Source organism: Anarrhichthys ocellatus, unplaced genomic scaffold, assembly GCF_004355925.1.
Source record: "Anarrhichthys ocellatus isolate YVR2014 unplaced genomic scaffold, GSC_Weel_1.0 scaffold3, whole genome shotgun sequence".
NCBI classification, from domain to species: Eukaryota; Metazoa; Chordata; class Actinopteri; order Perciformes; family Anarhichadidae; genus Anarrhichthys; species Anarrhichthys ocellatus.
Window position 1 is genome coordinate 9,972,187 of NW_022280033.1, and position 27,795 is coordinate 9,999,981.

Genomic DNA, 27,795 nt, shown 5'->3' on the forward strand with positions numbered 1-27,795 from the left:
CTCTCTCTCTCTCTCTCTCTCTCTCTCTCTCTCTCTCTCTCTCTCTCACTCTCTCACTCTCTCACACTCACACACACTTCTCTCACACACACTTCTCTCACACACTTCTCTGGATGTCCACAGAAGGAAACTCCACAATGAGGCCAAGTCGTATCACCTGAAGGCGGGATGTCCAGGTGGTCAGGACTGGAAGGTAAACTCTTGAGCCTCAATTTTGAGGTTATTAACCTACATGTATACAGTTGGTTTTGCAGAAAATCTGAACAAGAATACAATTTGACGCAAATTGTTTATTTTTGGCCTGTTTGCTGCCGCTAATGCACTTTATATTTTTCACAGCATATCATACACTAAAAGAACAATGAAGGCACAACAACTGCATCCTTCCACTTCGGATCATGTTTTTATGCTTAGTCCTGATTTTCTGAGGTCCATTTCACACATCTGGTATTGCAGCTGGTACAGCACACAGATTAGAAAATTGATAATATGTCAGTTTCATTTGGCCAAAAAACTATAGTGATTTCCATAAGTACTTCATTGTGGAACAGTGTCAGCCCTAAATGCAATTCTTGAGTTGGTGTTTCAGGTTTTGTCGAGGCCAGCCAAAACAAGGAAAGCCCAGCTATGTTGAACTTGCTCTGTAGTGCTCCCCTCAGGGGAACAGAAACACAGCTCTAAGTAAATAGTAAGGCTGTTCCATGTTTGCTAGATGCGTAATTGCAAATAACACTACGGCCATATCAACTTTATAAGGTGATATGTTAATGTCACTGGCCGCAAGTGGCCAACAAATTATTTAATGTAGTTTGAGGTTAGACCGACTTGTTTCATTGAACATTTTTTTGCAGCGGCGACCGTCCAAACATGTGTGTATAAGAGGTGTACAGCAGATCCATCATAGCCTGCTCATAAGGCCAAAAATTAGCGATAACATTCTGGCAGATATTGAGGCTTAGTGTTGACCACAGGAGTGGAGAGAGTGAACTGATATTTTCTCAAAGACAGCAGAGGAGTGAAGAAACATCTCAACACCTGTGGGGAAAGGTCACTCTCACGCTAACAAGCTACTCTCTCCCTCTACACAGACCTCCTTTGTTGCTTAAAACCTTTTTTCCCCCCACCTTCTGCTGCAGGTTGTTGCTGCAATTGTTTTGAGTTTCCAAGTTTTAAAATTCCTCGTTTTTTGGCTGCACCACACTTTCTCTGTCTGTTCTGCTTCCTCTACTGCCTCCCTGCTCTTACATTCCTTGTTCTCTAAACAGGAAAAAAAAAAGTGGCTTGTTTTACCTTTTCCACAATTTCTTTTCAGTCTGAGTCACGGACGCCCAGTCGGGAAAAAAAAGTCACTTTCTGGTATTGATTGATTAAAATGTATATTCCTGCAAATGACAGAAAATCAGTATCCCACCGCTGCCTCTGTGTTCCAGAAATATTTTAACTGGCAGCGGTGCCTGGCAAACGTAGAGCAGTCATTATAGAGACGTTTGCAATTGTGTGCTTGCATGTAATGCATTAAACAGGAAGCTCCTCCGGAGAGGCAGTTGGCATCAGAGAAAGGTCAGGCCTGTAGTGATATTAGAGGAGGATGTTTACTCGTATATTCTACTCTTGACACTCACCTGTGACTGGAATCACTCTCAAATACGCATTTGGTTCACTTCCCTCAACAAAAACTAACAAAACAACAGGAATTCAGTCACATAGAGTGATTTGTTAACTCTACCGCAGAGTCTCATGAGGCATCAGAACTGACTGTGCTCACTCAGGCCCAACAAACATTTATCCACATCTGCCCAAATTCAAGATCACGTTGAGTTATGATTGCGCATTAAACCACTGTGATGCAACAAACAGAGAGATTCAGTGCTACTGCTCCCTTCCAAACACAGACAGTCTGTACACAAAACCCCACCCACACACAGACCCTTTAAACATACTAGTGTTGTATCTGATTTTCAACATTTGTTTTGAAGTTCGGCCGTGAAAGCCACAGTGCTGAGTTGCCCTTTTAAGAGACAAAAAGGTAACACATGGTGGAAACCATGATTTGTCTCTCATGTTTTGACCACACTTGATTTATTGTGCTAAGCTGGGTTTGGAGACTCCTTTAAACCAATTTTTTCCCCCTGCTTTACCGCTGCCCTGCCTATTGGCTTTGGCAGGAATATCCGCTCATTGCGTTCAACCTCTGTGTGATTGACAGCCCTTGTGTTTGCCACTGGACCTACCCAGTGCAGCCCAGAAATCCACTACATTAAAACACAATGTTAAGCATCCAGGGCTGGGAATGTGTGTTTACAGTTAAAATGTCACTTCTGATCACCTTGGTAATTGTGAAACAGAGGTCATTCTGTGCACTTCGTCTTACATCTGTTGCTGAAGGCAAATAAATGTTGCTGTGTCAGTCACCGCTGCCTCCCATCTGACTGACCCATGTGCTCCAGCTTGTGCAGAGTTTGCATGTTCGTGGCTTTCTCAATCAGGTGAATTCTTATTTTGTATAGTTAAAAGAAGATAATCAGTAATAATAACATTATAGTCACCAAGTTCATTGCTGCGATCTGGAAACACAGCAACATCTCTAAATAGAAGTCCAACAGGGCCAGATTGATGAGGGGTCAGACAACCATACAGGTTTAAAATAATGACTTCCTGGCTTGACTTTGACCTGCTGTATTTGGCACATTTGTGCTTGCTCACAGCTTTTCTTTGCAATGAGTGAATGTTACCAACATTTTGGACGTTTTGATAAATAGCCAAACTGTTGGTGGCCAGGCTACCAGGTTTCAGCAGCTACTTTCTTGAGTACAATGCTGTTATAAGGGATAGAAATGATAGCCAGCAACAAAAATAAGTTACAAAAACCATGTTGAGATTTGTTCCAGCTTCTTGTGACCCTGTAGGTAAAGCAAATTAATATTATGAATATATAATTAGCAGCAATTACAAGAACCTAGAACCTACTTACCAGCCAACTGTTGTGTGTGATGCCTTTCATGCTTAATCTGTAATGTCATTGATTTGTTTTAGTTCTCAGGCACAATGGAATTAGTCAAATAAATTGAAATCATATTACTTAAGATGTGCTCAGGCAATTATAGGAAGGGATGATGAGGTGTTGATTTGATCGCAGGCTACAGCAAACCCCAATGCATCACCAGAACTAGGCCTACACTGGCCTAAAGACACAGGAGACAAGAGTTTGCACACTGCACCACTCCACCCATGAAGCTCAGAAAAACCTGCTCTGTAGTTTGCATCAGGGACAAGCTCATTTTCACCAAAACTAAAGAGAAAGTAAACATACATACTCTTTGGCTGCAGCTAAAAGAAATGGACAGTACAGTGTATACATCCACATTCATACAGCTTTTTCCTTCTCGTCTCCTCCCGCTCCTTTTTTCTGGTAATTTCCGTAAGGTACACATATTTTCTTAACATGTATATCTGATCTTCTGTCATTTTCTGTGAATGCTTTGTGACATGTGTACATTGTGCAATTGCTGCTTGTGGGACAGTTTGTAATTAGTGGTCTGAAGCTCACAAGAAAAAAAAGGGCATTTGAGTTATTTTTCCACATGGAGCACATACATACAAACAGACTGCGGACACACATGCACACACACACACTGGTCCAAACCCCCCTGATTACACACACATTGAGCATTGTGTTCCAGGTTTAATTTTTTACACAGGGACATCTCCACTTGCGATTCATTTCAGCAGAAAGGAACACAGCTGGAGCCTCTGGGACGCAAACATTACCGTGGCAGTGACCACGACGCACACACGCACACATGGAGCAGCGTTGGGCATCATTCAGAAAGAGTGAAAAGCATACCTTGCTCTAAGTGACGTCTATTCTATGATTGTAGTTTCTAATAAACATGTCGTTTTTCTACCTTTCTGTAGTCACATACTTCCACTTTATCCCAAAAACATGTAACTCTACTTCTCGGCATGTCTAAAGGTTGAGCAAAATAATCCATCACTGTGAATATTGTGTTTTCATTTATTTTCTTCAGCGTTTCACTGGACACAGAAAAGCTTCATATTTTGAATTGTATGATGACCTGTGATTTCAGAGACCCCACGTTTGAATGGCCAGACAGTAAGTACTGTAAATAGTATGTTTGGTTGCATATGGCATGAACATGTCGTTAAGAGTTGTCAAATATAGTGAGCAATCTTCAGTAGGATCCTTTCTCTGCTGTACAAACTTCAAAATAGCTGAAATGCCACAACCCATTTCAACACACAATGTATAGGAAAAGATACAAACTGGACTCACACAACCATATCTTTGACAATAGATGACTGCATTGTTATTTGGTTTGTGGAGATTAGGCAGGTGAATGTAAGCAATAGGGTCGAAAACACAGCTATGTGCTTTTAAAGCGTGCAATTTTGATAAACACTTGTGGATCTTACTGTTCATGCAAACTCGGAGCTTACATATAATAAGTTCAAGTCTGACCCAAGAGTGTGATTCAAACTACAAAAAAGGTTTCCGCTCTCTCCTTACAATAACATCTTTACAGCCACCTCAGTTCAACCTCTTTGACATTTTTGTTAGTGAACAATTCTGCGTAAATATTCAAATATTGGCCGTGATCTTGGTCTCTCTCGCTCTCTCCTCAACTGAGTCTTTGGCTGACACAGAGAGCATGACAGCATCGGCGACGTGCATCCAACAGACATCCGTAGTGAGTAATTTTAATTGCTGCAACACGTCCATCATTGTTTGTTTAGTAGTTTTTCATGCTCTGATGCCTCTTGGTTTTCATTAAAAACATCTCAGTCTCTAAATCTCAACTGGAGTGTTTGATATTTACAGGTGGCATCTGTGGTTTGGGTCCAGCTCATTAGCAGGCTCGGGGACTGATGTCAGTCTGGTGCTGTTTCCTAAGTGGAATGTGTGAGGTTTTTGGCCAAATATTTCAAAAATATATAACACTTGCCTCAGCGAGTGAATAGGGAGAAATCCATAAATCATCTCACAGTCGGGGCTCGGCCAACACTGGATGAATCTATCCTCTGCTATGACGGTGGTTGCAGTCTAACTCTGGATGGGATGATTGTGTTGTGCAGTTTCTGCAGTGCGGAGAAGAGAGGAAAGGGTCGTCAAGTTATCATTAACATGAAATATTCTTAGTTGATGTTTACTTAATATTTACACTTCATAGGATAAATCTGGTGATATTTTCCCTTAAAAAAATTAAATCTGCAATGAATTGACCCTATTGCTCTGTGCCACAGACCTCTGTTGTTGTTCAAATATCATTAAAAACACAGTGAGTGACACGTTTCTTCATTTCAATGAACTTGGATAATGCAGTATAATGTAGTAGCACACCCAATTTGCAGCTGAAAGTGTTTCCCAATAAAAACACAATTTACTCCTGTTTGAGTAACATTTGCTAAAAACTACAGTGCCCAGTTAAAGGAAATCATTTATAAGAAATTAAGGAGACTGACAATAACATAATATGGAATATCACCAGCCTTATCCTATAAAGTCTGATATTATGTTGGGAAAAAAAATATTTCAGAAAAAATCATGGTCCTTTAAAATCCACATCGTCTTGGCCATGTCCCATTATTTTCATGTAATTGGTGAAATAAGCATGAAAGGATAAATTTGGAATTCATATTCACAGTAAATACTGAAAGCCAATGCTCTTTTAAAATTTACAGTGTAAAATTTGTGCCAAATTATTTAAAAATTGCTAAATAAATTATGTTTGCACCTTCCGGCTACTGTACTTAACATAAATAGAACTGAACCTGCCTATTCTTGTGCTCACGCACACATACACGTGTGTTTATATTCTTCAGTGTGCTGAATTATTATTAATAGGTAACAAAGCATTACCTACCATCGGAGACAGATGTTCCTCTACCCGACTGCCTCTTTGGGCACAGCACACTCACACTCACACACAGAACCTAAAGTTCGGAGACCTGGTCTTCCTCAGCATCCCAAAAAGCCCATAATAAGAATGAGAGGGACATTGTAAGGATTAACATAGTGGCATTGTGGACATACAGATGGGGTCTCAGCGTGTCTCTCAATGTAGTCTGTGGAGCCAGTAGATCTGTCTGCTGTACTGTATGTGCAGAGGTTTATACGCTCCAGCTCCACTTATTGACTTGGCCTCAGTTCAGGTCCCACTAAGGTAAGTGCCAGGTGATGACGTGAGGGCTCCGCGGGTGTGACACAGATAGTTCTGAACCCCGTAGCTCCCAGCGAGCATGCTCCTTGTGTGTTTCTTTACAGTCCAGAGGGGGCCGGGAGCCAAGAGGTGATACATAGCAGCGGTGAGGAGGGGGCAAGGCCGTAAATAACTGATGGAAAACAATAGCAGAGATCCACAAAGGAGAAGGAGTAGATGTGGAAGTGAAAAGTTTGCTCCGAGAGTTTTTGTACATCCCCATTTAGCAGTGGAGAGAGTTGGGAAGGGGAGGAGAGAGTGACGGCTACAGTAGTCCAGTCTGGAGATGGATAGAGACGAGTGGTAGTACAGAGACGGGGAGCATCCAGAAAGAAAGGCCTGAACGCTTGCGTTCCCCAGAGGACCGCGTCCCCCCAAAGTAAGCCACCTGGGCTGTAGAGAAAGAGGCAAAACAGAGGGCAGGGGAAAGTTAGCCAACATCTGCGTCGTTATGGCTGAAAGAGAGCTCATTCACATCGGGGAGTTAGTCATGCAAGACAGCGGGGTGCAGAGAGGGGACACGGTCAGAGGAATGCTAGCACCTCTAAGCCTTTACTGAAAACCAGAGTAATTAAGGCAGCTTAAGGCATCTCATTCTCTGGCAGTGCTTGCTTTGTTCTCCTGATCTTTGTAATCCAGCTAAGTCTACGCCAACTCTGCCAGGACCACTCACCCACACAGGCTGACCCATCATCGTTGGGCTCAAAGCCCTGGTTGCATCTCCTCTTGGCGCGGCACTTATAGCTGCCATAGGTGTTGGTGCAGACAGGGCGGTCAGAGGGGCACACAGTAGGAAACTGGGTACACTCATCTTCATCTGAGGGAGGGGGAGGGGAGGGGAGGGAGGGAGGGAAAGAAGTTTTTTGTCTTGATTCAAAACAAGGAGACAAGCATAGAGTGGTTAACAGAAGCATCTTTGTGTCTTACCTGTGCAACGGCCATTCTCATTCAGTGCAAAGCCGTGACCACACTGTAAGACACAGTCAGTCTAATTAGAAACAAGAATGTTTTTGAATAAAAAAAATCCATGAAACTCACTATGGATAGTTTTTTTAAATATGATTATACAGACGGGTGACAAATAAATGGAAAAGCTGATGAAATGAGTGGAGAAACATAACTAATGCAGATGCTTTCATTCAGATGCTTTAATCCTACAATGAAATATTTCTGTGGTGACCCCTCAGTGCTCCCTTCCAACATGACAATGCCCTCATCCACAGGACAGGAGAGGTCACAGTTTGATGAGTATGGAAATTGTGTGACTCATAAAGCATGCCATGGCCTTCAGTCACCAGATCCCAACTATACTGAACACCTCTATGAGATTTTGGCGTGATATGTTAAGACCTGATTTGACTTAACACAATTTAAGTGGGAAATATGCAACACATAGTAGAGGACAAACCTTAAATAATCAGGGTATTGAAACTAGACTTTGACTCGGGGATTCTCTTCAACACAAGAGTAAATAAAGCAGATAATGCACTTAACATGTCAGTTGATATTGTGCTTCAGTGGCGCCAAAGAAGCACATTCTCCGATTTTGCACATAGGGGCTAAACCTGCAAAACGATCTTTGAGATGATGAGAATTAAGTACCATGAATGACCGCTCTACCTCTATTTCCACAGTAGGAGTGACTTCTTCCTCATCTCTTGGATAGTGGATCACCAGCACCGTGTTGACGTCTGAAGGCTCCAGGGGTCGCGCAGCTGAACGACCGTCTGGCCAGTACACCTCGACATTGGTGGCAACATCCTTACCTGGGCAGACAAACAGAACAGACGCAACACACACAGAGGAACATTCCTTTAGTCATTCTCAAGGGCTCATAAAGCTTCCTCTCTTGTTCACTGACACAAACACAGTGAGAGACAGAGCGGCACTCTTCTCTCTCCATTAACTACTTTAATCAGGCATAGAGACAGCCCCTCTCCAGAGGGCCTCTGCAGCCCTTAATTAAAGTGGCATTTCTAATTCAAACAGATCTTGAGTTACCTTGCCAGGCAGAGATCTACACAGCAGGTGTTCTGCCTGAGAGCCAAAGAATAATTCACCTGTTTTCCACCCGTGGGACACCCTCTGTTGTGAGGAATCATCAAGCATTCAAATTGAGGGGCCTCCAATTGGACAGTCCTGATACAGAACAGGGACAGGAGGCAGCGGTGGCTGAGCTGCCAGGCCAGGTTGACCATCAGCTGACAATCTTATGGGGGCAGAAGGAGACAGGGACCTAGTTTCTCTCAAACCAGGACAGCTTCCAGCTGCAGCACCTGTCCACCATCTCTTTTGTCCCCCGAGCTCCCTCCCACAGACAACTTAGTCTCCCATGGGTGTCCAGTCAGGCTGGAAGTATTAAAACAATACTTTCCACACCGAGCTGTCCTTCTCGCTACTACTCTCTGTTCATTCTGTCTATTTCCCTTTTCTATCCATCCCTTACACAGCTAAAGCAAAGAGCATTGCTTGAATGGTAAGTTAATTAATCGATTTATCAATCAACAGAGACTTAGTCAACAACATTAAGTCTGTTATGCAAAAAATGGTTGCTGGTTTCAGCGACTCAAATTCAATTTACTGCTTTTCCCAAATTGATATGATTGCAAAGTGAATATCATTGGGTTTTAGAAAACATGCAATCTGAAGATGTCATTAATAGGCTACAGGTTCAGGACAGTCAGCTAATTTGTTGAAATTAAAACTTACCTAGGCCAAAGTGGGCGACAGGCTCCATCTCACACAGGTACCCCGAGCCACCGTCGATGATCCGTGTGTGCGGGCCGCTCTTTTTAGTGTACAACACCACTTTAGCTCCTCTGGCAAAAGCACCAAACTTGGTCTTGGGAATCACTCGCAGCCAGGCGTTTGTAGTCCCCTAAAACACAGACAGAATGAGAAAAGGGAGGATTGTGGTTAAGATTACACTACGCTGATTTTGAGGCTTTTAAAATGTCTCGCAAACACTCACCTGGTTGACTTTGTAGACAGAGAGCGGCTGTGCTGCACTTTCCCCGTGAGAAATCAGCAGTTCCAGACGGCCATCACCGTCAAAGTCTGTGGCTACAGCCCCTGTAACGATGCAACTAAACACTTCAGGAAACATACCTCCATAACATTTATTGTCCTTATGCAGGGGAGAATAATGTTTCAACAGTCATAGAACTAATTATGTGGAACAAGTCTTTTTTTCTTTTTGTGGAGCTCTGGTGCCATCTACCGGTGAGATGTTGGAATAGCAAGTATGAGGTCGTTGTAAGACGGCTGTCTGTTCTGCCACTCACCGGTTCCTCGTCCTTCGGGCTCTGATGCGTCTCCAACATTCAACTCTTCTATTTGGGGGTCTCCATGCTCTCTCCTGCTCACCCTATCAAATCAATATCACGGCAAGTACTCATCAAAACAGTGTCAAAATATAACAAACTGTTAGTAAACTACCAAACAAAACCTAAAGTTGGTAAAATTAGTTCCCCTCAATGAGTTGCAACATTGAATTGTTGCTTTCATGTTTATCAGTGCTAATACTCCATTAATGTAATTTATAATAATATAATACCTAATAGGGCCCTACATTTTGCTGACAATACTTTAATACTTTCATTCCTCTTTACATCAGAAATACATACATTTTTTTGCCTCTTTTGTATTTAATACAAGAGGGAACCACTTCTTATATGATTATTAGTATGTGTTGATCCATACTTAATAAAATATGCTATCTTAAATAAATAAGTATTGATTTTGATGTATTGATTTTTTACTAATTTATTTTTCAATAATATTGTTTGTGGTTTCATTGGACTGTAATTGTCATCTTCCTAAAAAACATTTGGTCAAAAGTTGTAGTTTTTAATTACGCCCTTGATTTAAGTTCCTTCAGATAGACATTAGTTAGAAGAATTCATGCACATTGACTTTAGTACCTTTACCTTTAGTGACAAAGCATGTCTATATCCAAGTTTCCTCAAGTTATAATTTAATTTCACAGTGCAATAATGTGCTGATCCTGCCTGTTAAACCCTTCAGCCCAGCTAAATATTGATTAGTCGTATTGTAGCTTGGGCACAATAACTTGAGCTTTCCAGTGCCCAGGAGCAGAGTTATATTAGCTGATTCATCTTCACACTATAGAGCCACAGGCTGCGGAGCAGTGAACCCTGTCGGACATCATCGTGTCCAGAAAGACAAATTCTCCACCAGTGACCTCGCCGGCAGGAATATTCAGATCCAGGAAACCTCTGGGGCTTACACTGATTATTGATATTCAATATGAATTGACCCACCAGCTCATGGCAACTTTCATCATTGCTTCTGCATCCTGTTCAGAAAAATATGCCAATTGAGATTTCTATTCAGACAGGATGGGTTTATAATACTATTAAGACCTAACAATTCATATCTCATGTACTGTATTGCATTTTGAAGGCTGAGTTCATTAATATTATCTAGAGAGGAAGCCAAACCGTCATCCAAAAAGAGACCTAAAACTGTCTTAATGAAAGATTCATTCATGTGTGGAGGAGGAGGCGGTGGGATGCCAGACTAGATAAATATCCTTGGCTGGGAATTTTATATTCTTCTCAGCTTCCAAGCCATGTTTTAGAATATGAAATCAAGACACAAGAGCAGTCCATTTAGCTCATGATCAACAAGCTATTAAACCTTAGTATCGTACTTGTATAACATGTGTATGTATGTGTGTTGTGTTATTTCTGTGTGAGAACCTAAAGAGCCTGTTGGCGGAGGGGCCCCTGTAGGCGATGTTATTGAAGAAGACCTCCATCTCGTTGTCATTGTCAAAGTCAGCAACCATGACGGTGCGAACCGGGGACGGCATAGAAAACTTCTGGGATGCAATATCCTGAGAAAGAAAGAAAACGCACGGTACATCAGTAAAACACTTGAAATGCCTTTTCAACAACCAAATTGTAAACAGACTTGACCTGTACTGCAGGTGTATGAATCATCAAAATGTTTCTTCATTGCAATGCAAAGGACATTTACGTCACACCTAAACTTCTTGGTTTCTCTCATATTATTCAGTTGGTTTCTTTGGGTTTTTTCCCCTTTCTGAATGAATGTAAATTAAATATATATTATCATCACTTTGGGGTTAGAGAAAGGTTTAGGGTTATTTCATAATAATCCAACACTTTAATAAAGATACAGTAAATTTCCTTTTTCTTACTCTATATGCTGATGACAGCATATTCTAAAATTCTATATTAGTATTTATTTCTTCACTGGGGAAGATGAGTTTCATAGACAAAGTGTAACGCAGGGTGTAAGTGAGATTTATGCTTGCCGCATCCATGAGTGTCGCAAGTGTCCACGCGGCCAAAGTGACGTCACTCCTCCGCGAGGGTTCCTTGTGGTCTGTTCCAAAGATCCCAAAGTTTCCTGTCACGGTTCCACGTCAGCACATGTCCGTATGGAAAGTAAAACCGAAGCTTCAGACCATCCCAGAGACTCTCACGTATCAGATGATTTTCACTGGAACCTGTTGTTATTACAGCTTGCATCCTATATGTGATGCTAGTTGAGTGCTGTGTTCACACTACAAGCAATAAAAGCAACTAAATCCGCCTAGCGTGGCCAGCTACATTGTTGCAAGTTGCCGTTGAAATGTTGATCAAGCGCTCGTTGATGTGGTTATGTTGCACTGGGAGCAAGCTAAATGCATTTTTTTAGATGGAATGGAACGGGGTAAAACAAAATCATATGATTGGTTGATGCTTCACCGCGTCATTGGAGCGCTAAAGAAAAGTTGAGACCAGCAGAACTTTAGTTTTGTAGCGCGTCGCGCCCGTCACGTGTCGGGTGTCAGCTTGCAGCTTCATGTCACCGGCTTCCATTGAAAATGACTTGTAGCCTGGTGCTATGTCACCCGTAGAGTGAGCACAGCATTGGTGGCGAGAGAGACTGTTCCATAACATGAAGGTCACAAGTTCAATCTCCTCAACATTGTCCATCAATAATCAGGGTCCAGTCCTTGAGTTCGACGTTGATCTGTCATCTGCTCACTCACTCACTCACTGTAAGTCACCCTGGCTGATAAAGTCTAAAGATAAAAACAAAGGCCTTTTTTTTCTTCTTTTTTTTTTTACATCCTTTGGCATCAGAAAGACTGCTGTCCCGAAAAAGTCTCCTCAGCAGAGGAGTTTTTGCACAAGAAAGTAACGGATATCTCTCTGCTTCAGTGACACGGTGATAAGTCGGGGAAGAGTTATAGAGCAGCCCTTCACTCCCTCCAGTATTTACTCCCTGTTTTAATTATAAGGCTCATAAAGCGGGGCTAGGGAGGGCTCACAGTGACCTTCTGCTTCTCAGGTGAAGGAGAGGGGATGGCCAACTGAGGGCCACAAGGGAGGGCCAGTTCTACATTTACTTTATTACAAGGTGGATGAATCGATGTTCCATAAGGAAAGAGAAAGGGACTCTCACCAAATGAATATGAAGCACAGAAACCTAAGATTTAAAGACTTTAAAGAGGGGAGATGGTTTCAGAAAAAAAATAAGATTTCTTCCAATAATATTTTTTTTAATATTAAATGAATAAATGATATTGTAAATGTGTTTATTTGAAAGCATGCACGTATAATATAGTACTTTATTACTGTTTGATTATTTGGAATAATCTCTTTAAATACTTACTATATATGTGTGGGTGTGCTTTTTTATGTGTGTTAAACCTACTGCAAGGAAAACCTCGGCAATAGATTTTAATTAAAGCACAAACAGGCCTAATCTGCACTTTCTACGGCCCAGGCAAGCTGCTGTTTCAGCCCAATTTAATTAGCGGTTTACTGGAGTGATACAACAGCTTCATTATATATGCCAAAGGTCAACACGGCTGGTAGGAGTGTCAGCTTGTGCGGGGGGAAGGGGTCTTAAATGCGCTGTGGATTTGTGATTTAACAATCTTGGTTTAAAAAAAACAAAACATTGGCTAGATAATTCAATTTGTCTTTTGTGTGTTTGTGTGTGTGTGTGTGTGTGTGTGTGTGTGTGTGTCATACTGATGGAATTGTCTCTGGGCTAAGCATCACACATTAACCCCTTATTTGACCCCTATAAAGATGTCTCGTGTGGGGTTTATCTCTTTGCGAAAAGATGCAGTCGCAGCTGCTGACAGATAAATCACCGAGCACGAAACCTCCGCAGATTTACACGCAGCAGAGGTGCTATTAACCGTACTACGCGAGCACATGCACACTGCTGGCTGTCTCACTGGAGTTGTCTATAGTCGAGTTGATTGAGTAAATCACCATCCATCCCTCTTTAAATCCCACTCAATCCCAAAGTGAGCCAGCACCGACTCGTGCTAATTCACAAGCCATCTGTTAGCATTGATAACTCTCGTGATTCTCAGAGTTAATAGGTGGGGCTTGTCGTCTTTGTGCTGCTTGTTGATTAGACATTGATTCTGGACAGAGAAGAAGAGAGAGAACCACAACCTCACTCTGACATGCCTCTGCCTGATATCCTGAGAGGGGAATCGCTCGACACAAAGACCGTAGACTCTAAATGAGTACTGGTTACTCTTGATTATCCACAGAACGACCTGTGAACAGTTTTCATGTGTGTGACAACATGTGCGTTTGGTCATTTGGGTCAACTGGTAATAAAGGCCTCAATATGCTTCAAACAACGTGCTTGTCAGTTTGTCTGGTGACGTCTGAATATGGAGGGGGGGGGGGGGCTGCATCTGAATAATTTAAAACTTTTCCAAAACCAACAATCAGACAATCATGCCTAATCTACGCAGCTACTGGCCTGGTGTGTGAAGGTGTGAGAGTTCTCTAAAGCCCCTCTTCATATAACTGCTTCCGTCAATTTTTTGGGTGTGTAACTGAACTTGTCAGACCTTATCCCTTTTCATTGTTGTTTTACCGGCAGCCTTGTCACCTTGCTTTTTAATGTGAACATTTGGAACAAATAATTGTGGCGCATCAACCAGCCGTGTTTGTTGAAAGCATACTGAGACCGTAGAGTGATAGTGATTCAAGACGTTTTCGTTAAACTATTGGTGTCTTGTGCATTAGCAGTTGTTAAATACCCAGGATCGACTGTACCCACCTTGAACTTCTGTTTGCGGTTATTCAGCTGCATATACAGGCGATGAGGTCCATTCCAGTTCCCATAGACGATATCTGTCTTGCCGTCACGGTTGAAGTCTGCCAGAGCAACCCCTCTGCCATGCTGCATTGGGTCCTCCACGCCTACAGGTATATGGTAATACACTCTATCAAACAATAAAGCCTACCTTGTGTTCTGTTTTTGCAGAATGTGTCTGTGATTAACTGATCCAAGGCTATGATCTGTTAAACTGTACATGTTCCTCTTACCAGCCAGCTGTGCCACATCAGTGAAAGTTCCATCTCCGTTGTTCCTAAACAGGAAGTTGGGACCGTACTCGTTGACGCAAAACACATCGGACAGGGTTTGACTGACAATGGGCCCCACCACGACACCTCGCCCTCCTGCACAAACGGAGACAGAAGGACAAGGCTGAACGGGTAAGAGAAAATGAGTCCGTTAAAAAGAGTGTGAACGGACTGTTTTAGTAAAATTGAGGCAGGATAGGTGAAACAATGGAGTGAACAGAGGGAGAGAGATCAGCGCCACAACAAAAATGAACAGCGAGAGATCATTACTGTCTTTCCAGACCATTTCCTCTAAGCATGGCAGGTCTCTACTGACACAGACACTGACTCTGATAGGCTGCACACACACACACACACACACACACACACACACACACACACACAGATAAACACATCTAGGCTGAAGCGCAAACAAATAAAAAGAATGCAAAGACGCAACACATGCTGAGAATCTTTTGTGTTAACCAAAAGCTAACAGTAATTTTCTTATGAAAAGATCTTTGTGACTGTTCTACACTCTCAATATCGCTCCAGGATTTTTCCAATGACATTCTATGAAGTGAAGTGTCTCCCTAAAGTGTCTCATCTGAGACCTGCGGAGTCTAATTATGGAGTTGAAAGGGCTTTGATTGCCCTTCCAGTATGCAGAGTCAGTGCTGTGAGTCAGGACTCACTACTGATTTACTGGCCCGCTCCATCAGCCCAGACAAATATCGCTCGCCCCCTATGGCCATAAACCACTAATGTCCCTCCAGAGATATGTAACCATTAGATATGCAACTTCGCTGCCTGTCCCTCTGCTCTGATTAACGGCGGTTTGATGACAAAGCCATCCACCGTACATCATTCACAGCAATTGTGGGCCGGCTCACCCTGCCCCTCTGGTGGCTTAGATGACATCTTGAATGTAAAAAGATCCATTGATGAAGAAGATTGATTCTGTTATGCTCAAATACAAAGTCATCTCCCATTTCCAAAATTTACTTGGACATCAGCGTCAAGGACTTTTCAGTGGTTACAATAAAGTATCATAGTGGCAGCGCTATTATCAAAGACACAAATCACAGTGAAATCATTCATTTTGGCATTTATTGTTCTCCTCTTCGATACCAAAACAGGTATCCATCACAGGGTTAAGTGAAATGTTGATCCAACTGAGCAGAGGTGCGGTGATGAATTTCAGTGCTGCTTGTGAAGTAAAAACAATCTATTTCAAGGTTATCCATTTAGTTTCAAAAGCATTTAAATGGCAGTTCAGATTTTTATTTTCTCACAAAAACAAGAGCTTTTGCATCTTAAAAAACAATTAAAACACATTCAACATTTTAGTCAAGAGTAGCCGTTAGTTTAGTGATGACAATGCAAACAATAAAAATACAACAAATGATCAATGATGGTGCAAAGGTTTCGGTGGGTGTGCGAGGCAGTTTATGGCATGTGTGCAAATGGAATAAATGAAACCGTTACACTTAGTTTTTAGACGCCTGTATCTTCCTTAAAGAGAGGATTATGTGAAATTGCTCAAATGGATACGGCTTTTTGGGTGAATTGTCAACTAGAAATGTCCGACAGGGAAGGATGTTTCTCACCAGTGATTTTACTGGCGACTCAAACCAATCAGTAGGAGGGTCAGGAGAGATTCTTTGACCAATATTTTAAACAACATCAGCCACTTCCTGTCAACATTAAAAACCTTTAATCTCTGCTGAAACACTTTCAAACTGACTGAGCTGATAAAATGCACATACAATACTCTGCATTGTAGTGACGTACGTAGTTGTATCCATACCTTTAAAAGTCTGGGGTAACCACAGCAGGCTGTGATGGATGCCATCTCTGGGCCGTTGAGCTGGTCTGATGTATGTGTGTGTCGCCCTTCGCCTTCGCTTCCGTGTGACTTTGGCTGGAGTAAACAGCTGACAGGGCCAAAAGAGCCCACTAACACTTTTCTCTCTCTCTCTCTCTCTCTCTCTCTCTCTCTCTCTCTCTCTCTTTCTTTTCTCACGCTTACACTCATCTTGTTCTCTTTCATCTCTTGCTTCTTTCTTTTTTTCCTCACCTGGCACCCCTCCAGCACCCTCACTGTACTGAATCCTATATTTCAGACTCCATGGGTACAGCAAGCACATGCTCTTAGCATCCGCTACAGATGTCTGTGTAAATCAGAATGAAAGTCCAGTAGTGCTGGATGAAGGTCTACATCACACACACACACACACACAGACACAGTCATTTCAGCATACCTACCAGTGAATTTATTGACTCCGGCCTGCTCTGCCACATTGGAGAGGGCAATGATGCCCTGTGAAAGATCACTGGCTGCCTCATCCATTTCAATAAGAGCATGAGGACCCACGTTGCCACTGGCATAGTTGGCTATGTAGATGGCATACCGGCCTGTACCCTAGAGGAAAAAAACAAAAGGGTTTACATTTAGATTTGAAAAATTCCAGAATTTGAAAATACCTGCAGCTCTCCCTTCTTTGTCCTTAGCTCCTCCCGCCAGACAAACAGCCATATGCACACGCTTCATACAGTAACCTGTATAAGTGCTAGTCATTCATTTCAAACATCATCCCAATATTTTTGTGAACCCCCCCCCCGTCCCGTCCCTTCCACTTCCTTTTCTGTGGCTCTCAAGCATGTAAATCTGGCCATGAAGACATTCTTTCATTCAAAACTGATTTTTTTCTGTCAAATTTGTTGCATTGCTTTCAAATCGTTGTTTGATACATTGTTGGAAAATTCAATTATAGCTAAATACAAAGTTGAGCTCAGTAGCTCTAAGTAAACTAAAACATGATTACGTTATGTTATTTGAACATCTATTTTTTGGGGCTATTTTTGTGAATATTATGCACGGTTTCACCTTCTCCCAATCAACCCTTTTCTTCCCCTTTATCTCCCTTTACCATGTTTCCTACGTTTTACACCCTCTCTCTCTCAGTCTCTCTCCCTACTCCTTCCTCTGCCTCCCTTTGGAGATTAATTTCACACTCCATTATCAGTCAGAGTCCCTGCAGACACAAACTCACAGACGGAACCACACTAATAGACTACACACTGGATTCCAATGAGCTTTCCCACCAGGCCTAACATATTTCAATCAATACAAACACATGCACATATGCAAACACACATATATACACACCATTTCACTGATAACTGTACTGTATTTTTACAAGACAAGAAAAGTAAATGAGTCTAGTTGATGTAAATGTCATGAAGCGTCACATTATGGCCTGCTGAGGTGGGAGCACACACACACACACACACACTTACATGAGAATGAATGAGAATGAACTACAACGAAAGACCTGAAGGCCACTGGCAGTTACTTAACAAACTTAAAAGTCAATGATTTTTCAATAAGTCTTCACCCAAGGCTAATTTCTGTCACCGGAATTGGCATTGTGAATAGTGTGGCGTGCATGCCTGCAAAGTGCATGCAGGTGCAGGTATATGAGACTGTGTGCCCTTTACATCAGTCTTTACAGCTATCACTAAGAAGCCTGAATGAGCTATTACCTCTAATGTAGCATTTCCATTTTTTGGTTTTGAAAGGTGCTTCTTATCGAGCTCATTTCAATTAATCTGGCTTTTTTAAATCCACTTATCAGAATCTCGCTCTTGCCTGCCAGTGCAAAGTGAACTGATCAATCAGTTCAAAGTGAGTCCCCTCAATATGTCACATTCATCACTTTGTATAAGACTAGTGATGGGACGTCACTTTCAAGGAGACTGGGAGGGATGAAACAGTTGGAGGACCAATTATCCCTCTTTTTTCTGAATGATAACACAGTATTTATGAGTAGACCCAACACAACCTAGCCGATTATACAACCTGCTTCGGTTTTGGCCTATGCAACCCTCTGTCGTCGTTCCAAATCTGTTGTAATAATACTTGCTCAGCAATAGGAAAATATATTCTCTCTCTCCGTTAGTCTGCATGGAAGAACACACATCAGGGGTTTGGCTTCCTCTAAAAGCATTATGCCATTAAAAGCAAATATCTTTCCAATCAGTCTGGCAGCGGCACAACCTATTCATGTTCAGTGAGATGGGACTCTGGTTAAAAAAAAAGAAAGATCTATTGTAATCCATACCGTCCTCTTCCAACTATCACTTTCTTTATCCCGTCCCCTGATTGGAAGTGAGAACTGTATGCGCGTGTGTGAGATAAGAGACAAAGACTGAGTGTGTCAGTCAGAGGGAGTAAAAAGGGAGTAAAGGAGGGGGAAAGAGGGAAGAAAACAATGGAAAAGAGACCGAGAGAAAATGCTACGGGCAGAAAGCAGTAGTGTGCAGTCATCACTCCTCCCCTCGTACGATGTTCTATAAAACAAACGAGCCCTGGTTGCTGTAATTACACTGGTGCGATGGACAGAAGAGAGAAAATGGCACACCATTCCGCCAAATGAACTGTCATAGCACATGCAGAGAAGGGCGGCGTAGGCAGGGCATGAGTTATCACTGGTAAACAAACAGAAGCAACCATGCATGTACGCAGAAGACACTCTGGGGAGTGTGTGTGTGGTGTGGATCTACATATACTCTACTTTTTATGTGTGTGTGTGTGTGTGTGTGTGTGTGTGTGTGTGTGTGTGTGTGTGTGTGTGTGTGTGTGGTGTGGATCTGCATATACTCTACTTTTTATGTGTGTTTGTTTGTGTGTGTAGTACCTTTCTGTCCACACAGGCCACTGAGCGCCCAGCCATTCGGTTGGCCACATCTCTGTGTTCGTTAATGTCATCGTTCAGCAAATCTTCAAAGCGTCCATTACGGAACTTAAACAGCTTGTCAGAGTATGTTGCCCGACCTTGATGCGGAGAGACGCAGAGTTCAGGAGAGGCAAAGATTGTTGAGAGAGTAAAGAGGTGTTTTGTAATACAAGAACCTCGGGTGATTGGAAACACAACAGGTTGTTGGGGTTGAAAGTGACCTCTATCATTTTTATGTGAGGTGTTGTAGTTTTGACAGTGTGCACTCTGTAGCTCTCCGATTGATTAATAGCAGCACAAAGCGTATCTGTTATCTGATGAAGATAAGCTTAATATCTGCATACTGATTCTCCTGCTTTGTCACCGTACAAGAAAAGAGGCACGACTCTTGTGAGAGTGTGGGCACACATGCATTATTTTTGTGAAAGTGTACCAGTATGTGTGAAAGCGTGGACTGTACCAGAGAAGGCGTTGTTGGTGTTGAGGACATAAATCTCCTCCAGACCGTCTCCGTCGATGTCACACGCTGTCACTCCGATGGCGTTGCCTTGGCGGTCTCTCAGGGCGTAGAACGGGGAGCTTCGGTTGTCAACCGCGATGTTGACAAGCCTTTTCTGCTGCTGGTTGTATTTCAGCACCAGGTTTGGGCCGTTGTAGCTGTCAACAGGCACCAATGGCACAGCTGTTACATTTGCATTACATAAGAGGAATTTTGGAGACTAAATCATGGAGTGGAATTTTTTTGATCTACAAATCATTAGTAGTGACTAATCTTAAAAACAATGTTTATGTTTTTTTTATTGTGTAGATGAAGATCCGTAGCCTGATGGTCACTTCTTGAGGCTACACTAGCCACTGCTGACAATCGCCAAACAAACTCATATTATAATTGACAGCAAGGCCCCAAATTAACTCACTGTGTCACTGTGAACCATCAAAATTCTAAATGTTATCCTTTTACTTGGTTATAATTGAAATGATTAGGAAATAAATGATTGTATTTTTATTTAATGACTTGCTTAGATCAAAAATAAATTCTTGGCATTAATAGTTGTACTTATGTATTATAACCTGCTTAGAGCTCGTGTTACAAAGTTAAACAGATCATAACTCCCTCTGTAATATCTATTTCATGTTGCAGTGAAAAAATAACCTTCACACAAAATAACCTTTTACAAGATTACATTTGAACACATCATTATAGTGTTATAAATGACCTTTACCAAATACTCGTACTTATTTTGGACAAATTGTGAGCTTTTATCGCTGACTTTCACACCAAATGTGTGTGTGTGTGTGTGTGTGTGTGTGTGTTTGTGTTGCTCTGACGTTACGGTCTGCGCCGGTGTGTGCCAACGTAAACGCAGATCGATCGGTGCATCTCTAGTAGGAGTGCAACGCCACTCTTTGAAGTAGTTCTCTATTACTAAAATTCAAAACATTCTGCATGTTATACAATCAGTTTACATTTTTATAATTGGCATAGCTCATTTTCTTTAGGGTACCAATTAAATCAATCATCCTTCGACTGCACCAGCGTAATTGTGGCAGTTCGATTTAGGCAACAAAACCACTTGGTTAGGGTTCGAAAAAAAGACCATGGTAAAAATAAATACAACTCAATGTGAGCCAGTGAAATAGCATCACGTCACATAACGTCATCAGTAAAAATGACTAATTCCTATTCATTTCAAACGAGACACGAACGCCGATCCCCTGGATGAAAGTCCTATGTGTTTGAGGCCAGACTGCCAAGAATGTATGTTTAACATAATCCGTTAGTGACAATAAGAGTGACAAAAAAGAGGCCTCAAAATCTGATCCATCAACACTTTAAACACTCTTCTCTGTTCTGACTGATTATGAGTGAATAGTCAAACAAAAGTGGGACCACAGTGACTTCACGTGGCTTGTACCTCCTTCATCTGTATAATAAAGAGTGCAGGAGCAACATGAACTGAAACACTCTACCCTATGATTCTTCTAATCCCAATGAAATGACATCTTCTCTGAGGTTTAGCGATGCCCTCCTGTCCAGGATAACTGCTGAATAGGGTGTCTGGGCTGAATGACATTTATTAAACAGGGTCATTTTGGTCCATCTATATTCTGTTAAGCATTGGGAAATTCATTGCCGCTTCACTGGATAGAGGCAGGCTTGCCAAACTGTTCCCATCAATGGCGCTGTATCCAATCACATCAATTTTCATCAGCTGAGTGAGCCTCGGGGCACACTACCATCTCTTGTCTTTTAGTCTTTTGCCTTTGTCTTCAACCTTTAGCTTGGAAAATGACAATGTACTTTTGTTTCAGCCTCTGATTTAGAGTTAGATATCACTCATCACTTAATTAATTGCTCTAATTGTGTGTATGAAAAAAATAATTGTGCTTTTGATATCAGCGATTTAGGATTCACGAAGCGTGAATGAAAAATAACAAAAGGCTGCTTTGCACAACCTGCCTCCCCCTTTCTCACCCAGCTACAAAAATCTCCAGGTCTCCGTCCCCGTCCACATCGGTGACGGCCACGCCGTAGTTGAGCTGGGTGGGGTTGTTGTCATAGTCGGGAGGAAGGACGGTCTTGGTTATAGCTGAGAACATGGGCTCTGATCGCTGAGCCGAGGAGATGGCAGGCAGGAACATAACCAGCCACAACAACATCCTCACCTTAACGAAAAAACACAGTTTTTAACAGATGAATTTGAGGAGGGCTACTGTCATGCCCTTTGTCTATTTTGCTGCTTCAAAAACCTCTGAAATACATTTTCCAAAGAGCAAAAGTGCAGCACTAATAGGTCTGAATTAAAAAATTAGAACAATGCTGCTGCTGTTCATCTGTAGAGAAGACACACACACACACACACACGTAAAATCATCACAATTCCCATCCAACAAATTCACACACATTACTCTTCGACTGAACTACAGCGCACTGTTATTCTAGCTGTCGAGGCAAATGAGAATCTGAGAAGCTGTAAGTCATACACTTGCAAACTGCAACACATGCTCTTGTTGCTAATTCTCCAAATCCATCGTGAGGCAAACATCAGCGGATAGTTGGCACAGCTTCCTCCAATACTCAGACATAAAGATGAAGATATACCACCACAATCAGCAGCCTTCTGCAGGGTTAGATCTGAACAACCCATCACAGGCAGACGGCTGAGGAATTACAGGACAGAAAATCCATACATGGAGCAGGGCATTAGCCAGAGGCCAAGTGAACACAGAGGAAACCAATGATGGGATATAACAGAACTGAGGTGCTGTTTCCTCAGAGACGGGGACCAAGTCTAAACTGGGCAGGCTTTTTTTGGATGAAAGGGCTGTGTGATGTATAAGTGTCCTTTTAGTGGCCGGTAGATAAAAGGTGAACATGGAGGAATTGATCCAATCGACTTGTGAAGTGCAGGCAGGTAGAGGTGAGCTTTCTGATGCTCAAACTGAAAAGAGAGAAGAGAAACTTGACTGAGGGGATAAAGGAAAGAGAAAGGTCACCTCATTAAGGCTAAAATAAAACACTCATCACCAGCAGCGCTGCAAAACTTCAAACACACTTAATGGCATTTACAAGCTGACTACTTGATTTGCTCTGCCAGTGGATTTATGTGCACAGCCCTCATCATAGCGCTCATTCCATCTGTAATGCCATTGAGCCGTTCCCATCTCTGCCTCCGTACTGCTGCAAATTTCCCATTTTCTTCTCTATGTGTCCGGGTGATGTATGGCTCTTTAACATCTCCCTCAACAATTCAATTTAAGATAAAAAACGCATTGCCGTTTGAGTAATACTCTCAAAAGCACGTCGGCCCGGGAGAGGAAGCACCTCCGCTGACACCTGCAGAAATATGGCCCGGGCTAATGCTAGCTCTGCTGGCAGGCGGCGCAGTGATAACGCTGGCTGGAGAGCTAGTAGCGATGTGTAGACTGTGTGCTGTTAGCGACAAGGGTTAATTAACAACACTGGGAGCTCAGGATGAGGCAGTTTTTCCCCATTAGAACAGGATATAATGACAAATGGGCTGGGCAGTTCCCAACTACAGAATGCAGCTTTACAGACTGTCTCCTATACTCCATGTTAGATAGGGGCTGCAGGCTATAAATTAAAAGAGAAGGAAAAGGAAACTTGAAAAATAAAAAGAAAAAGGGTGGTGGAAAAGGGTTCGCTCTTGAAGTATTTTTGTTGATGTGAGGATGCACTTGGACAATCCTTTTAAGATGAATTATTAGATAAGCAAACAATTACTCTTCAGTCACAGGTGGGCAACTGAAATTTAATGTCCATACAAATAAGGATGAAATATATGACAGGGCTTTATTCCCATGGTAGATCCTGAGGCATCAGTCTGTGTGTAGTTTTTGTACCCCCAGTACAGCATGCGTACCCTCCACTTATAGGCTTCTGTTTAAAATTCCAACTGATACATGCACAAAGGAGCTCTTAAACCGATTCAATTTGCAGCACTGAGCTCTGTATTGTCAGCCAGAGGGTAGCTGCTCACACTGAGAGTACAGAATTATAATATGATTTTGATATTTTTTACCAATGATTTTCATCGCAGTCTAAACCAAATGTGATAACTTTGATTTTAAGGATACATGAAGAATCCAGAACAATGCAGTTATTCCACTCCTGATTACATTCTGCAGAACAGCTTGATAAGACAAAAACATACGACTCCATATGGACGCAATCTATTCTCTGGAGTTGCCAAGAACATACCCAGTCAACATGAATATTCCAGTTTAAAGTGCTATCCACGTGGTCACTAAGATACGGACCGAACTTGTGTAATTGGCTGGTTAGTTATGTATAACCACCGGACTGTGATCACCAACTTCAACTGTAGCATATTTCAGTTTAACACCTGTCTGAAAGAGAAAAAGTAAAATATTCCAAATAGTTCAGTCATAAGAAGTAATAACTGAGAAGAGGGATGTAGAAAAAGGACAGATTGGAACCATTGGGGACCGGCCAGATAAAATGGTGGGGTACTACATCATCCATTCAAGGACATATAGTCGCTTTGCCCCACGTTCACTGCAGTAAGGTAAGGACACCCCACTTGAGTCGCCAAGTAAAGTTGCAATGTGACTTTTCAACAATTGATGCACTAGGATGTTACATCTGTGGGATCAACAACAGTTCCACTATAAGAACAGGAAGCATCAAATAAAGTCATTTGTAGTAAAACAGCCATGAAATAGCCTTGGAAAAAAAAAATCATTGTTTGAAGCAGAGAAATGTTTGCGATTTGGTTATTTATGTTGGCATTAAGAGGCCATTACCACAGCGTGCAACATCAGCATGTGCTTTCTGGAGCGTTCAAGCCCGGCTCTGATCCTGATAACACTGCGACAAAGAGCCAGCAACATCTTCAGTTTCAAACACGCTTCCAGAGGCTCTTCTCTGTGAAGGACACAATCACTGCAGGACACACACACACACACATACACACACACACACACACACGCAAAGTGCTGCACCAGTTCCAGTGAAATACACTTAGCAGTCACACTGAGCATTAATGTTAAGCTCCAATTCATCCATCATTTACCAAAGTGGATATCACACAATAAAACACCTCATTCCAGCAAAGACAGTGCAGCAACTCACTATAGAGCCTCAACTGCTTCACGACCAAACGCTGGTCACATGTTTTAAAACATTCAATAGTAACGGACAAATGATTATTCAGTTGTGATAGTTGCAGGAGTTTTTATAAAAAGTTACACTCTTGATCTATCTATAATATTTTGTATTTTTCAAACATTAAATAGATCAAATTCACAATTATAAATGAATAAAAGTAAGAAAGCAAAAAGCAACTATTTGAAAATAAGAAACTCTTGGGGAAAAAAATCCACTGTGTCTGAAGCAGTGATTCATCCGTGCAGGTGATAATAAAATAGTAGGCTATCTGAATGAAAACTGACAACCACGCATCTTAATCTGTTCAATTAGTATTTGCTATGTGCAGAAAGTTGCAGGCAAATCCGGACGGCGATCAACTTTCTATCGGCGCTCTCTCTGCAGCAGATCCCTGCGGAGCGCTACAGTCATCCTGGACCCAGAGGAGGGCAGCAGCTCCAGCAGCAAGCAAACTCAGGTACTCACAGATGCAGAGACGCTCGGAAACTCCGACAAATCCTCCAGCGTTTGACAGCAGCCAGGAGAGGGAGAGGGAAATTACGTTATAGTCAGTTAATTGTGCGGTGGATGCCGCAGTTATCTCAAGGGTTTTCCCCACTTATTCCCTTTACACAACTTCCAAAAGATTTCCTTTATGAAATTACTTGTGTGATATTTCAGCCAATCGCCGGACAGCTTGTGAAATATTTAAACGCGCAGCCAATAACAGCGCTGGATAGCAGCAGGTGGGCGTGTCCCCAGGTGCTCATTATAATGATGTCAGTGAGGCGCAGCTGGGATGTGGATACATTCTGGGTCGTCTTTATTGTTTTTATTTAAGTATTAATTTACATGTGGACCAGCTACTGTAGATCGACTAGCTAATGATTTTATTATATTATATATATTCACATATAATCAAATGATGCCCACAAATTGATTAATCCCGTCTCTCTCTCTCTCTCTCTCTCTCTCTCTCTCTCTCTCTCTCTCTCTCTCTCTCTCTCTCTTTTTAATTTTTTTTTTTAGAAAAAAAAGGAATACTTAATAAGTAATACATGAATAAAATGTGACCAATCGAAGCGTAAGAAATAATGTATTGTGGGCGTATCACTGTAACTTCAGGTAAAAAAAAGTTAACGTTTTTTAACTTCTTGATGCATATGCAGTCGTGTGATGTTAACTTGGTTTTAGGGGGTCCTTACGTTAGCAATTATATCTGACCCCACCTTACAAACACTGTAGTTTGTAAACAAAGCATTAAACAGAATACTTTGTTCAATAACAATCAGTTTATGAACACAAAACGTTTCTTTTCTTCTTCAGAAAGTCAAATCTTCTTGACATTTGCATATTCTTATTTATATTGACAAAAACAACTTATTTGCCCTTAAAGGTTTTAGTTTGATGTATTAATAACCTTACTGAAGTAATTAATGTTATTGAAGGAAACACTCACATACACTCTTTTGTGTGCGTGTGCGTGTGCGCGTGTGTGTGTGTGTGTGTGCGTGTGTGTGTGTGTGTGTGTGTGTGTGTGTGTGTGAGAGAGAGAGAGAGAGAGAGAGAGAGAGAGATTGCCGGTTTACTGCTGCCAGATCCTTATGTCATGCTCCACTGAGTCCAGCCTCCCAGAGACCCCCAATGAAATGAGTTGTGTGTGTGAGAGTGTGTGTGTGTGGTTGTGCACAGCCTGGTGAAATGAGATGTTCACATCCCAAGGACGTCTCCCACCATAATTTAAACTCACTGGTGCTGGAAGACTTCAAACTGAAAGTGCTGAAGTCATAAACCAGCGCACTTCTGTCTTTACTGTTATTGTCTGTGATCTACTGGTGTAAATCCACAGGCAGGTGGCTGTGACTCAAACAATGCAAATACTACAACAGATATGTTAAGCATCTCTATGCTATGATTGCTACAAATTTGCTCCAGGCTATAAAATTAAGTTAATGACCCAAAGAGAACACTGCTTTTACTTGTTTCCGTTGCTCTTGTGTTACAGTTTATCACCGTGATTTACAGGGTGCAGGTTGTTCTCTGACACGGTCGCAAAATGTGAAGGGTTAGAGAAAAAGAAAATGCTCCATGCTTGACGTACTGCAGGGCATGATACCTTCAGCTATTTACACCCTGATCTACAGTCTCTCACAGCAGAGACCAGAGTGTTTTTATTTATGAGGGGACAAACAGACATCTATCAGCACTCAGCTGAAGCCAGTGACAGTGTATAGTGTGACTTTGAGGTGGAGAGTGAGTGTATTCCTTCCCCCGGGGCACATTGGGACAAATCCCAGACAAGATGTTGTGGTTTGTGACTCGACACACACTCATCCAATGCTTCTCACCACCTTATTTCACCCCTCACCCGTCGCCAAGGTCACGCCACCCCTCCCTCCTTAGACGTGATGATCTTAAAATAGAGCGTCTTTAAGTGAAGATGAGGAATGTAGAAAGCTCAAGGGAAGAATGGAGTTTTTTTTTTTCTTTTACTACAGCAGGAAAAAATCTCCTCTTTCCTCTTTAAGGGCTGTTGAAAGATGTATAGCGCTACAGCATCATGATGAATCCCCTCCGTGGTGGATAGGAGAACACTTTTCATATCATTAAGCTTTAGTAATGGTCCCAGTGCCGTGTCCCCTCTGGCAGGGTTTGCCCGGCATTCACTCCTCTGGCTAACAGGCCTGCTGGCTACCTACAGTACAGAGACCTCAGAGTCTGCTAGAGCAGCGCTTAGTGAAGCTGCTCGATCCAGAATGTATTCTCGACAATTTGATATTATATGTGAAATTTCCCACAAAGGAATGCAGTTTTTCAGTTTTAGGTCTTTTAAGAAT

The 27,795-nt window shown here is 42.0% G+C and overlaps 1 protein-coding gene across 3 annotated transcripts; it reads right to left on the bottom strand.

The window, feature by feature from the left end:
* Positions 1-4,062: 4,062 nt before the first annotated feature.
* crtac1b (cartilage acidic protein 1b) lies at positions 4,063-25,568 on the bottom strand. Of its 3 annotated transcripts, XR_004213936.1 has the most exons (16): positions 25,445-25,568; positions 21,803-21,993; positions 19,787-19,983; positions 19,288-19,424; positions 16,853-17,009; positions 14,567-14,701; positions 14,298-14,440; positions 10,943-11,079; positions 9,503-9,585; positions 9,190-9,290; positions 8,928-9,096; positions 7,839-7,984; positions 7,146-7,188; positions 6,892-7,035; positions 5,883-6,611; positions 4,063-5,097 (listed from the first exon to the last, which is right to left on the bottom strand). XR_004213936.1 is itself a non-coding variant. In XM_031878558.1 (15 exons), the coding sequence occupies exons 2-15, from the start codon at positions 21,985-21,987 to the stop codon at positions 6,484-6,486; spliced, it is 1,905 nt and encodes a 634-aa protein (XP_031734418.1). In that variant the 5' UTR covers positions 21,988-21,993; positions 25,445-25,568; the 3' UTR covers positions 4,063-6,483. The 3 variants fall into 3 exon arrangements, 2 of the variants coding, with proteins under 2 accessions (XP_031734418.1, XP_031734425.1); XM_031878558.1 differs by having other exon boundaries at positions 4,063-6,611; XM_031878565.1 differs by lacking the exon at positions 25,445-25,568 and having other exon boundaries at positions 4,063-6,611; positions 21,803-22,051.
* Positions 25,569-27,795: the final 2,227 nt, after the last annotated feature.